Source organism: Orcinus orca, chromosome 3 (assembly GCF_937001465.1).
Source record: "Orcinus orca chromosome 3, mOrcOrc1.1, whole genome shotgun sequence".
NCBI classification, from domain to species: domain Eukaryota; kingdom Metazoa; phylum Chordata; class Mammalia; order Artiodactyla; family Delphinidae; genus Orcinus; species Orcinus orca.
In genome coordinates, this window is record NC_064561.1 from 130,895,268 (window position 1) to 130,908,867 (window position 13,600).

Genomic DNA, 13,600 nt, shown 5'->3' on the forward strand with positions numbered 1-13,600 from the left:
ACCCACATTGGTCCCAAAATATGTTCGGATTTTCTAGACGGTTCCAGGACATCATCACGGACACAATGTCACTTCAAATCCCCATGGGGGAAAAGGAAATCTGCATTCTCCTTTGCTAAACGTTCCTTTTTGAAAATTCTGGGTAATGAGCCTGATAATATTTTCTCCTACGAGACGTTCCATTCCTCACTTGCTCTGCAAACGGAGCAAGTTGTGCATTTTCCTTAAATGAAAAAACACCCTTGCTACCTCCCATCTGTGCTAACTACTTACTCTTCGGTGTTTTCATTGCCCAGCCACTCGTTCAGCTTCTTCTGCCGAACACCTTTCTGAGTCAACCACCTGGAAAAGAGGTTTAAAAGGAAAATGCATTAAGAACCTATCCTTGATTTTTGCAATGACCAGTCATGCACGTGCAGGATTGCATTTCCAGTACATACATCAAGTATTGGTCTCTTGTCTTTCTCAGCTGAATGAGGTCTGGTTTAATGCTGTTCATCCGTTTGTCGATCTCACGATACTCGGCAGCCTGCTTCTTCAAGTCCTCCTCCAATCTCCTTCTGCTGTCGACAATTTCACTGATGCGAGACTTTAACTTTTCATAGTTATGCATAATCCTGTAGGCAAGAGCAATGCATCCATAATTACCTGGAGCATCAGGAAAGTTCCCCCAAGGTTGCAGTATTGATTCCCAGCAGTTTTCCTCAGGTAAGGAATGCTTTCTCTCCCTGTCGTTTCACAGAAAGCGAGGTCACCTTTAAACAGTTTAAGAGAATTGTGGTGCTCTAGCACATGGGCAGTGGAAACCCTCCTGGGTCACCAACCTTTGGATTTCTTTCTCATTGCCTTCGCGTTTAAACTTTTCTATGTATTCTTTGCTGTACCGCTCCTGGGTTTGGCACTGTTCTTCAAATATTTTTATGGTTTCATTAAATGCTTCAATAGCTGTTCTTTTCATTTGGATTTCCTGCAACCCAATTTTAATAAGACAAGGTCATTCCTTTCACAGAAGACAATTTCTTACGGCAAGACACTACCAGGACATTTGACCGGCGCTACTATCTGGCACGCAAGTATATTGTTGGCAAGGTGGGACTCAAATTCATAAAAGCCCTTAAAATAGTATCACAGAAGCACACATTTCCTTTGGAGACTTTTCCCAGTCTCTGGAAGATGACTGCTTGACAGTTTTCTACAGTTTTCATCTTCTTTAAAAACCATTCCACTTTATCAGCAGCTTATGCCATCCTTTTGCTCCCTCTGGCGGTCCCAGATACGTGATGGTCTAGAGGAGATTAAAGCCTCTAGGAAAACAAGGCAGTAAATGTAGCCTCAACCCTTTCATAGTAAGGGCATCGCAGGGTTAAATCCCCATTTCAGAGGTTAGACAAGTCTGTGGCACTTCCAGTATTATTAGCTTTCACTCTAAGGAGAATTCTTCAATCTGCAGTTATGCCAATCCAACTTAATTTATTATTCTGATACTTACAGGCTTGATTTAAAAGGTTTATAGTAAGTAATTATTAGAATAATCAACGATTCACAAATAAATGATCTCCCCACTTTCTTACTGGCAAAAACTCAACCTTTTAAAGTCTTTTTCTGAAGCTGAATATAACATGCATTAGCTTCTAGTAACTAAGAGCTCTACAATTTTAATGTGATTTTCACAGAAAACTCACCTGGGAAGTACGGGTATAATCTTCATATAATCTATCATACTCCCGACTTTTTTCTTGAAATTGAGTGTTATATTCATGTAATTTTTTCCCTACAGCTTCAATATTATCTTCTTTGACAACTTGATCCTGGAAGGATTAGAAGAAAATGGACAAAATATAAATTCAGTTGATAAGGTACTTATCTGACATGGGAAAAATCCTCAAACAATGGTCATTTATTTTGTGAAAGTATTTTATTGAGCCACTAGACACTTGTGATCACAAAATTACAGTTGGAACGTTTTTCAAGCTTGATTACATGCAATTCATCTGCTTCAAAATATTTTCTAAACATTAAAAGTATCTTTTTAAAATATTAACATGAGTATGTGATTACCTGTTGGTATTTGGATACTGGATAAAGTAATTTCACATCCAGTTTGGGATTATACTGAGCTAGAGATTCATTCCGGTAGTGGTTTATCAGTTCAACCACAGAGTTGAAGGTTAATGGGTCAGAGAAGCCATATTTCCCATCTCGGTGAAATATTTTGATTAATTTGTTATTTCCTCCTTTCCTGCAAATGCAATATATAAATAACGGCATTAGAATTCTCTTTAAAAAAAAAGCGTGTTCTCCCATCCCCTTTAACACGCCAATTTTAGAATTTTAGCCACATGCCTTAACTCACCTTAGTGTAAGAGTATAATCACCGTGCATTTTAGTAGATGCGTCTCGTACCAAAAAGGTCCCATCAGCTGTATCTCGAAGTTTTTCATTCACTTCTTCCCTGAAGTGAAAAGAACATGCGACAATGCTCACCTAGTGGATTTGGTGATTCTCGTGTTACATGTTCTTAACTGTATTTTCAGAGCTTAAGAATTAACACACAAGTCATTCTGACAAATCAGCACAGAAAGTCGTGATCCCCAAAAGGTTTCCTCCCAACTCTTCATTCCCCTCAAAAAAAAAAAAAAAAAAAAAAAAAAAAAAGCTGAGACTAGAAATGCCACTTTAAGCTGATAACATTAATTCTTAGAGTTTTGGTCTAATAAAGAGAGTGACTTTACACTCTGCCTTGAGGCAGTGCCACTTCACCCTGCTGCCCCCCTGACAGCTCTGTCAGTAATGAAACTTCTCGGGTATTTAATTTCCTGTGGCATCCAGCACCCACAATTCCCCAGAGCTCAGTGACTTCTGTGGTCGTCTTTGGAAGGGAACCAGCTTCATGCTTATGTTGGATGATAGCCTAAAAATGGAACTTAGCAAGCTGGTGCGTTTTGCTTTTCTTTCTCTTCATCTAAAACTCCCTAGCTCTGGTGAGAAACTCAAAGAAAGAGTCTCTGTAGCCTTACCTCGAAATATCTCCCCAGTACCATTCAGCATCTTGTAAGGACATATTGTTATTCATACCGTTGTTCGCTACAGTAGTGGGTTTTGGTGGTTTAGGAGGCAGTGCTGTAGATGAAGGAGAAAGAAAAAGTTTTTGCAGTCCCAGCTACAAATAAACGTTTAAAAGTCGACCCAAGTTCCTTTAAGTAACATTTTCTACTGTGAAACACAGCAATAATGCACAAGTCCATGAACCTTTTCTTTCTTAAAAAAAAAAAAAAAAAAAAAATCAGAAATCTTTTTGACTATAGACCATAATGGAAAAAAAGAGAAGAGCTTAGAGACCAACAAATAAAATGGGCTGGCCATGTGAATGAATTTCAAAGTAAACCCAGAGTCAGTCACGACATTTTCTACTTTCAGGTTTGAGTTGAATTAAAAAGTTTCATATCTGGTCAAATCTATCTAAAGTAAGAGACCACAAAGAGAACAGCAGAAGGAATCACATGGCTTGGTTTTAATTTCCTCCTCTTATTTAATTATAAAAGACAAATTTGGTTTCTGTCCTCCACAAATGCTGCTGTGGTAATAAAAAAGCTCATCTACAGGAATATGTTTTAAGAGGCGGAATTGGGTTTCTCTAATCTTAGTATTTCAGGCACTGTTCTGCCAAAAGCCACTTTAAGAAACTCCTCTGTGACCTCAATCTCTTTAGTATTCATGATAATATTCTATTGGATAACTGTGCTCTATATTATGCCAAAAGTGATTAAAAACCATATCCCTCTTCCTCAATGTCAGATCAGTATTCATGTACCAACTGGTGACAAATAAAGACTGCAGTGTTTCTGAATTTCTTAATTGGGAGGAAGGCGAAAATAATTGAGAAAGCAAAATAAGTCTAGGATGTCTAGCTAAATTCTAAGTCATAAGTTTTAAAGCACTGTTGTTATTATTTTAAGCAAAAAATGTCAGGAGTCTAGCAGGTATATTTTATAAAGACCGAGACTCAGTAATGGGAAGAAGCCAACTTCTCTCACTGCAGTATCTTAACAGAAGAGAGAGCAGACAAAGTCTCAACATTTGATTCAGAATAGTTTCAGGGCACCTAGAACTGAGTTGCAATCACTGCTACATTTGATAGCAGCACTGGTACATGCTTTCTAAAGTACCGAGTGTTATCACTGCAAAGTGCCACACTGTCCTCATCCACTGTAAACAGAGAAAGCGGCACCGAGGTTGCATCCTTTTAATTAAAGGAACGACATACAACAATATAACCCAAACAGCAACAAAAGACACCAGTGCAAAACTGGAATCCAATTTATAGCCATTCAACTAAGAATAAGCATTTACCCCACACAGCCTGACTTGCTCCCACAGGCAGTCAAACCATTTGTTTCATTTTCAAGCTATGAGCAAACTCATTAAATTAGAACAAATGAATAAAAACAGACATCCAAAGAGGAGCTGTTAACCGTAGTTGTCAAAAAGATTAAATGCCACAACATTAACCAGCTTTCTACAAGAATACTGCAGTATTACCTGGTGGATCCATTTCTATATAAAACATCAAGTCTGTGCCACAATTTATATCTGGCTTAGCATATTCTAAATCCAGGTCTTCCATATTCCAAACAGTGTTGTACATTTGTGCGAGAGTTTCCTGGGCTGAGCTCAGTTATCAGAAAAGAGTCCGGCTTTCTTTGTAATGGTGTCTTGGAATTCATTTCAAAACCTATAAGGGGCTGCACTGTAACCTATGACATCACACACCCCAGCCAATCAAGTCAGAAAAATGTCACCAGACCACTCCTGCTTCATCATTTCTCTTCTCTACCAGCCTTAACACAGCCCCAAATCTCACGAAGATCCTACATTTAACAGAACTGCAATGTATACACGCTCTTCGTTTCAAAAAGGTGTTTAATCTGACTGTTCTTCTCTAGCCGTGAGTTTTCTAATTCCTTTTTTATTGCTCCATGCAGCATGGTACGCTCCGCTCTTGGCAGGTTGACAAAAGCTGATACGCTGCGGCACGTAGCTTCCCCCCCCCCGCCGCACCCCCAGTGCATCTGGGTTTATAGATAGCCCGGTCATTTCTTGGTTTAAAAATCTTACAAAGGCATCCAAATAGTATACTCAAGATGATATATTTTAAAGTCCTAAAATGCCTCTGATATATATTAAAAGCAGGAAGGATCAAGAACTCTGGATATTTAATTTCAGTCCTCCATAATTCACTGCAAACTCAAACTTATACACTGTCACAAACGTGCTACATTATAGGCAGCACAATGAAAAAAAGGTAGAGGCAAAAGTCTCTATTAAACACTGCAGTTAAAACTATAGAATATGGAATGAAAATGCAAAAAAAAGAGAGGCCACATATCAGAATGTAGAGTACAGGCAGAGCTATCTTTGCTAAGTATTTCTCACTGATGAGCCCATCTTCAGATTTACTGGGCTAAATACTGCTTGAGGGGGGGTGGGTGATGTAATCACTTGTGTGTGTGTGCGGAGGCGGGGGGGCTTTTGTCCCCTCCATCTCAAATGCCTCACTTTGGGAAGAAATGTTATTATTCCTTCTTAGCAGTATTTAATGTGAGGAAACCAATTCCCCTATAAATCTAAATTAATGTTAGTTCTACAGTGAGAGGGGAGGAAGGGAGAAAAGGTTCCCCCCACCCATATAAATGTAGTTAATTTAAAAAACTAGAGTGGGCTGTGTGATCTACGTACATGTGCATGTCACATATTTCTGTGACAATTTAAAGAACACAGAAGCCCTGGAAATTTATTCTTAGACGTTCTGTCAAATTTGGAATCATAAAATATATAGAAATAGAGCAAAGGCAAGACAGCCTCTGAGCACTGTTCACGTGTCTCTCCTCCAGTTTAATTCAGTTTCCCACTAAGGAGGCAGGCAGATTCAACCTATACCCTCCCACCGTCTCCCACTCACAGGCTCTCTTTGCCTAAAGGTTGAAGTAACCCTAAATGCAAAGAAAAATGGTGGTGGGGGGGTTATGTCCTCAGAAAAAAAAAAAAATCTTAATAAAAATGTTGACCCAAGTCCTCCCAGCAGCTGTGGAGGACAGCGCGACAGCCCGGAGGGGACCTGTCCCCCATGCCTTTGGGAGCACTTGGTGCAAACCGGTCCTGCTGCTGGAACCCATGTGGTAGACCCCGGGAGGAGGGCAGGGAGACAGGTGACTTTCCACGTCTCTCCCAGGCCTGGCCAGGCCCCAACTTCCAGACCAGCACTTGGTAATTTCCTCCTTCCCCATTTCCAACCGAAGCCCCATCTCTCCCTCACATTGTGCCCCTCGAGGAAATGGGGGAGTGTCTCCCCTAATCTCTCATCTGCCCTCCCCAGGCAGCGCTTACTCTCTCTCCCGCTCTCCCTCTCCCTCTCTCTCTCCCCCCCCCCTCTCTCTCTCACACACACACACACACACGGAGACAACCTGCAGAAATGAACCTTTCAGAGAAGTCCCCCACGACAGTGAAACAGCCAAGGGGCAGAGCTGTGCCCAAACGAAAGGCAACTTACTTGGCAGGTTATGCATTTCAACGGTTTCCCTTGGAAATGCCTGTATCCGACAACGGAAAAAAAAAAAAAAAAAAATCCGAAAAGCGATTCCTCCAGCCTGTGCGGCGCAGGACCCCGAGGCTCGCACGCGCCGCCGGCAGCAGCGCAGCTCAGCGCCCGCCGCCCGTGCAGAAGCCGAAGCCGGCTGCGCGCCGGGGCCGAGGCTGCGCCGGGGAGGGAAGGAGCCCGGGCGCTCGCACGTCCCTCTCAGATAACGATCGCGGCTTCATGATTAACTTGGGCAGGTTCAAATATTTGCTGAGCTAGGGATTTCGGGTGGGGGAGGGGAGCCCAAGTCCAAGTCGAAGTTGTCATCATCGTTAACAAGTGGCCAGTGCCAGCCCAGGTCCTCCTCCTCCTCCTCGCCGAGGAAGTGAGAAGGCCATTGTCAGGGGACCTAAAATAGGCTCTCGAACCGGCTGCGGCGGCGCGCGGCTCGCAGGCTCGCGGGGCTCAAGTGGCCACAGTGCAGCGAGGCACTAGGCGCTGCCAAACACAGGAAGTGGCTGAGCTAGTTCAGCAAAAAATAGAATCAAAGCCTTGCTTGTAAAGGCCTGAACCTCTCAGAGCTGCCCAGAACACCGTGCCTTGCTCGCGTCCACCTCCTCCCACATACCAGCACAGACAGCCCCGCAGGTGTCACAGGAGAGCCCGGCGGAGCCACCCTGCAGGGAACAGGTTTCCAAACGTTTCCCAGGAGGAGGCTCCTCGGGAAGAGTATTGCGCCTCGGCATGGGTACACTAAGCTCCGTTGTATTAAAAATACACTCCAAGATAAAAACTCTACTCTGCAGCTGTTTGTATGAAGTCAATTTCAACTCCTGTTAAAATGGCCATAAAAGGTCTGCCTGCATGAGGTTGGTGCAGATGCTACATGGAGCAAAGGACGGGAGGGCAAGGAGAATGGCACACCTTTCTAGAGGATTTTTTTTTTTTCCCCTTTATTCGAAAAAGTTGCAAGGAACCAAACTTAGGACTGTTGGCTACTATTTAAAGAACTAAAATTTGGCCAAAGAAAATTTCCACTCACATCAGCATAGACGGCTTTACTGTTATCCCAAGAACCTTAACCCAATGTAAAATCCCAAAATCACTAGCTTTAAAACCAGAAAAAAAATTTAGAGATCACTTCAATTCCCTCATGCTACACACACACACACACACACACACACACACACACACACACACACACACGTGTACGCTTCTCACCCAGAATGAAGTGGTTTGCAATAACATTATAGCACTAGGACCAGAACCCAGACTTCCGATGTTTGGTCCTAAACTCCTTTTTCTCCACTCACTTGCCCTGCTCTTTACTTCCCTCTGCCAGAGAAAGTAAAAATTAACAAGTGAAACTGAAGTTAATTTCTTTTAAGCCCCATGCAAAAACTTTCACACCTACAACAAAACTTTTGTTTTCTATTTTTAGTTTAATTAAAAAAAAGAAAGCTGCTTTCTAATTATCTTTGAAGAAACACGGGTTCTGTCTATAATACCCTCAGACTCTGTATGACAAGGTGACCCAAAGGTCACATGCAGTGACAAAGGAAGATCTAGGGGCTGACACAAGAGTCCACACAGGCAGGAACCAGCTTCAGAATTACTCGCAATATCTGGGAAGTGCTGCTACACTCACAATGAAAGTGATTTTACAAGCTCTCCTTTGGTGCAATTGAGGTCATACGAAACACCTACTTTTCCAATTGGCAAAAAATTAGTCTATAAGTGAATAGACACAGTTCCTGCCAGCTGATCACAGACACAGGGTTAGTTCACAGAATACCCTTGCCTCCTGAGCTGCATAATCTTGCCCTACTTTAAAAAATAGTCTTTCTGAAGCTGGGAACTTTGGAAACATCAGTCACTTAAGCATACCTGTCTGGATTCACAGGATATGTCATGTCAAAACCTTCTAAGATTAAAGTGTTCTCTAGTCTGACAGTCTATTTCCCGTTTCAGAAGAAAATTATCTACTGGGAAGTGGCACACTCTCTACTTAGAGAAAGTCTTAAAATAGATTTGAAAACTTTGCTTCAAATTTCTCACAATATGTACAATCATTTACCCTAGAAGTTCTATTATATTACTCAAAGTGTGAGCTGAGTCTTTTCCCAATTTTAGTCAATTTAGTGATCTGCAAAAAACATGCTCTTCATTAGCTTAAAAAGGGAGCCCTCTGCTGGTAGAACAGAATCAGTAACTTCTGCTCCAGAGAAAACGGTCAACTTTCTGTGTATTTCATTCATCTCCCACTATGTCCAGAAGTTCACACAAAATAAATATAATTGCCCAACTGTCACTTAAATCTATATGATTCACTAAGAAATCACTAATAAATCAAATGCACAGATGTCATAACCTTGGAAATATTTTTCACATGCCTGCTAATAAGCTCTTGTAAGAAAACTTGTATTTTAATTTCTGAAACCCAAAGCCTAGTCTACCACACTGGAAAACTTACATAATTGAAAAACTATCTTTACCTTCTAGATTCTTCAAAACACTAAGTCTTACTACTTTCCTCTCTCTCAAAGTTTTGCAAAACTCATTTCAGAAGCAAAATGAGGCCATGTGTCACTTCTCAGCAGGTGTGATCTAGTCAGGAAAATGTCCCTTAATCATTAAAATAGTGCGAAAGTTACAGACTGAACACTGTAGCTCATACGTGCCAATCACCATCAAGTAGCAAATGCTCCACGAGCAGCTTTCATCCTGCACAGCTTCTTAAATGGTTTTTTGTCAAGGGCCACGATTTATGAACAAAAGCCCATATGAAAAAAAACCCGTTTGAGAAAAAAATAAATGAGCCAAAATCTTCTTTTAGGGGTTAAATTAATGCCTCTTTTCATAATTTTAACTTAAGACAACTTAGGCCAGAAGGGCCCTTCAGGATGATGTCAATTCTTTAGTCCACATCCAGGGCTCTGAATGACCCTGCACTAAGAAAAATGTCCATTTGAATTTATAAATAAACTCAGGTTTACAGATGCATAAAAGTGATACATTCTACAAAGTATCTGAAAAGGTGCGCCCATTGCTTAGTAGAAAAAAGGACCCCTTCTCCACAATTGCCCTCTCAGATGTCCCTTGAGAGAAAGAGAAGGCTGCACCGTGAAAACAAAAGTAAAACTGAACTATACCCTCCAATACATCTCCTGTTCAGAGCACGAATAAAACTTCCTACTTTTTGACAAAACCTAGTACACGCCTTGCCTGCTTACTCCTGCCCCTCTAAACATGTGCAGCTTTTTCAAACTTTCACTTCTCACCTTTGAAACAACCTTCTAATGTCAGACCACATTTTAAACCCAATAAAAAATAAATCAGAGAAAAGTAAAACTCTTTGAAAGTCATTTCCTTCTACCTTAGTGCTTGCTTTAGTCTTGGTTGCAAACCAAGCCCAGAGCATTTAAAACAAGATTCATGAATCGGGCTCTTCAGGATGAATGTTTTGCAAAGGCACCAGCGGTTAAAAATTAACTCTGACAGGTGTAGAAGGGCAGGGGGGAGAAAGAGTCATTTATTTTCCCTCTGGGCTTGAGGGTGCAATATTAAACTTCAATTATGCTACATTAATATTTCTGAATATATCCATGAAATCTGAAATATGTAAATACACTTATAATGGGTTTCATTCAAAGGCACTCAGTGTTAAATGGTCCGTTTTTACCTTAGTTGCCCTATAGAAATCTACTTCAGCGACCTAAGGATCAGTAGGGTAAACGTAACACGAAGTGATTCAAGAAAACCCGCTGTTCAGCTTTAACCCTTTTTAAGACTTTTGGTAACAGAGAACAGCAAACTGTCAACCAAGTTCGGAGAACTTACTCTGTGCTTAGCCTTTCAAACCTCAGTTTCCCTCCCTACAGGGGAAGAAGTCTTCCTTCACAGGTATGCTGGATGCATTAAATGAGCTGGTGTGTTAGAGTTCTTTGAGATTTCATTTGGATGACTATTATGCTGTGTCCAGTTCTACGCTAAGAAGAGCTGAAAAGGAGAAGCCTTTGTCCTTGAGAAATGTAGCTAAGCTGATGAAACTACCGGAACAACTACAGAACAGTTACGTATAAGAGGACAAGGGGCTTAAGGACATAAATGTAGTGAATGGGTCAAAACCCTGCACATCAAGCAGGGGAGGAGCTCCCTGGGTGCAGATGAAGAGGATGGCACTGTTCGGGGCGACTGGGGACGGCTGTGCACTGCGTGCACTGCGTAAAGGCACCTGGGCAAGGTGCGGTGCGGGGACGGGGGGGGGGGGGTGCGGCGGCGCTGGGGCTGGTGCGGAGATCCAGGCGCCTCCACTCCCTGAGTCGCACACGGAGCAAAGGGGGTCAGACAAAGGCATCCTCCTCCCTCCAAGCAATGCGCCCACGGGGCAGCAACTGCCCACTGAGTGTCCTTTTCAGATCTGCGTTTAAGTCCCCTCCAGGCATCCTGAGGCCAGGCTCTGCGGGTCGGGAACATGGGAATGTGGGACCAGTGGGGAGAACGGCCTGGTAGGATTCAGACGGCACTAACCAGGAAGGTGGCTTGAGGACATGGAGCCCTGAACGAGGCCAGCTCCGGCAGGGCCTTAAACGCCAGAGCTGACACAACGACACCAAGGACATACTACAGGGTCGTAAGCTTCAGTACTCCTCACCTCATTTAATGCTCATAACCATCCCAGGAGAGAGGCGTTATTCCCATTTCACAGACTGGAACACCGTCTGGAAAGGCTGAATGGCCCGGTGATGAACTCGGTAAGTAAGCAACAAGAGTTGGGATTCAAACCCAGACGTGACTTGCACTGTTCTTTCCACTGCATGACACACGACGGAGCGACCTTGAGCCTGATCCCCAAAGCTACCAACAGTCGCACTGGGGCTCTTTACTATATGTGACCCATAGGTACAAATATCACCTATTCTTGGTCTATCGCTTGCTGGAAACTTCGGAGGACTTTTTGACTGGACACTACGGGTAGTCCCGCTGCCCACGAAGGTTCCAAAAGCCCGGGTAGCAGACAGAGCAGCAGCCTGGTGTCTGGGCCGGGTGCCCCACCCCCGGCAGACCCATTCCGGCTCACACTGGTTGGGGTGGCACCAGGTGAAACCGTCAAGCTCTGTGGTCTTCAGTTTCTTCACGTGCAAACGGAGAGCTGGACAATGCATTCAGCTCTCAAGTGATGCTTTTTATGACGTTGTCACCTAAAATATTTACTGCTTTTTCAAATCCGGTAAAAATATCAAGCTGTTATTTTTGTCCTTTCCAATCTATTTTGAAGAAATCTTTGAAACTCCTTGAACTGAGATGCTGTTTCTCCTTCCCCTTTTCAAATTGTACCTATTCTTCGAAGCCCACTTCAAGTTCTTTTTTTTCCTATGAGCTTTTCCTGTCTACTAAAAAAGTCACCAACCACATCTCTCAAATTCTTTTTATACTTACAGTACACACCCTCCTGCCCAGAATTTAATGAGACGCTGTGTGCTAACGGGTCTTATTGCAACTGACACGCTGCCTCACACATCATTAGCCCTGCCTATCATCTCAAGTTCTAACTGATAACAACTAGAAAAGGTGTCTATTTGCCCCATAATAGTCTTGCTTGTCCTCCACCCACCAAATATCATTCAAGCACTCATTTCTATTCATGACAAAGTTACTGCAAATGGATGACTTATGAGTGTTCCCTGGAGATGCGCCGGTGCTTCCCAGCCCACTGGGATGAGCACATGCAGGGGTAATGATGAAAGACTCCATGAAAACATCCCATTCCTACCAGGCCAGAGAAGTCATTTCTCTAACCCAGGGTGCCCTGCCAATCATCTTCACTGGAGCCATTCCTGAATACAAAGGTGTTAATGAGGACGCTGTCCTGGGGTGGGTAGTCTGTTTTCACCAGTGAGAGACGCTGAAGCAACCTTTTAATTCCCTAAGTCCCATACGATTTGCAGAATAGTTGACAGAGATCACACAAAGGGGGAAATGCCTCCAACTAGGACTTAAAAATTACGTGGATGCAATTTTTTGGAAGAGGCTGCATGTGTTCTGGGATAGTCTAGCAACGTTCAAGGCTTTATGGATCGTTCTTGAACAGAGCTGATGGAGCTAATCCATCTGCCTTTGAAACTGATACACCAATTTCTTAGTAGAAGGATGTAGGTAGGGTCTATGACATAGCAAGCAGTCTTAAGTGTGCATTATCAAAACAGATGCAGATGAAGTTTTTCTTGGGTGGAATTAGGCTGAAACTGAGAAAGACGTTTAACCAGTTTACACCAGAAGCAGAAGCATTAAACTCCACCACTGATTCTACTACACCCCGTGTAGCAGAAATTCTCGAAAACTCCATGCGATAAATTCGCTTGTGGGTATGTGTCAAGCCCTGTCTGGCTTTTAGCTTCCATGTCTCCCCCCTCTCCAGAGAGCTGGCCACTGAGAAGACTGGGCACCTCCCCCGCCTTCCCTGCAAGCAGGGCCCAGCTCTCCCTCTCTCTGAGGTGGACCTCCACACGGGTCAGGAGGAAGTGAAAGATCGTAGCTCGATCCTTTGGCCGGGGGTCCTGTTCTGTTCTTGCTGGTCCTCTTTCTTCCCACCCATGTGATCAGTCTAGGAGTGGGTAGTCAATAAACGGCTCCAGTGCCACGTTCACACCTGCCCCTGTCCCCTCCCCACAGGGTACTTCTAATCTATCACTGCATCGTTTCCTACTGAGCCCAAAGGCAGCCTTTGAACACCAACACAGAGCTCCCAAATCCATTATCGAGTGACCCAAGCAGTCACACGATATGACACCTTTTGGTCACCCTCTGGAACTCCAGTCCTGGGCCGTACCTGTTGACAGATTTCTCTGATGCGGTTTACAATCCAGGGTATCCCTGTTACATATCCTGCTTGCTGGGATTTGGAACACTTGGAATGGACCAGGCTTGCCTTACGTAGTATTTATGCTGCCACTCTTACCTGTGGATCCCGTATTTTGGATCTGTCGACAGAAGCCCTTCCCAATACCTGTTTCATGAGTGGTT

The 13,600-nt window shown here is 43.2% G+C and overlaps 1 protein-coding gene across 6 annotated transcripts in view; it reads right to left on the reverse strand.

Annotated features, from left to right (window-relative positions):
• The window catches only part of PIK3R1 (phosphoinositide-3-kinase regulatory subunit 1), an 86,983-nt gene that overhangs the window by 5,943 nt on the left and 67,440 nt on the right, over window positions 1-13,600 (reverse strand). For 4 of the 6 annotated variants that reach the window (XM_004270767.4, XM_033429933.2, XM_033429930.2 and 1 more), the window contains 7 exons: window positions 3,018-3,120; window positions 2,354-2,452; window positions 2,059-2,239; window positions 1,683-1,808; window positions 825-967; window positions 441-617; window positions 274-342 (listed from right to left, as the gene is read on the reverse strand). In XM_004270767.4, coding sequence (XP_004270815.1) covers window positions 274-342; window positions 441-617; window positions 825-967; window positions 1,683-1,808; window positions 2,059-2,239; window positions 2,354-2,452; window positions 3,018-3,120 — 898 coding nt within the window. Of the gene's footprint in view, window positions 1-273; window positions 343-440; window positions 618-824; window positions 968-1,682; window positions 1,809-2,058; window positions 2,240-2,353; window positions 2,453-3,017; window positions 3,121-4,539; window positions 4,942-6,550; window positions 7,029-13,600 lie in introns of those variants that run through there. The other 2 variants (XM_033429934.2, XM_004270768.4) reach the window with 2 other exon arrangements.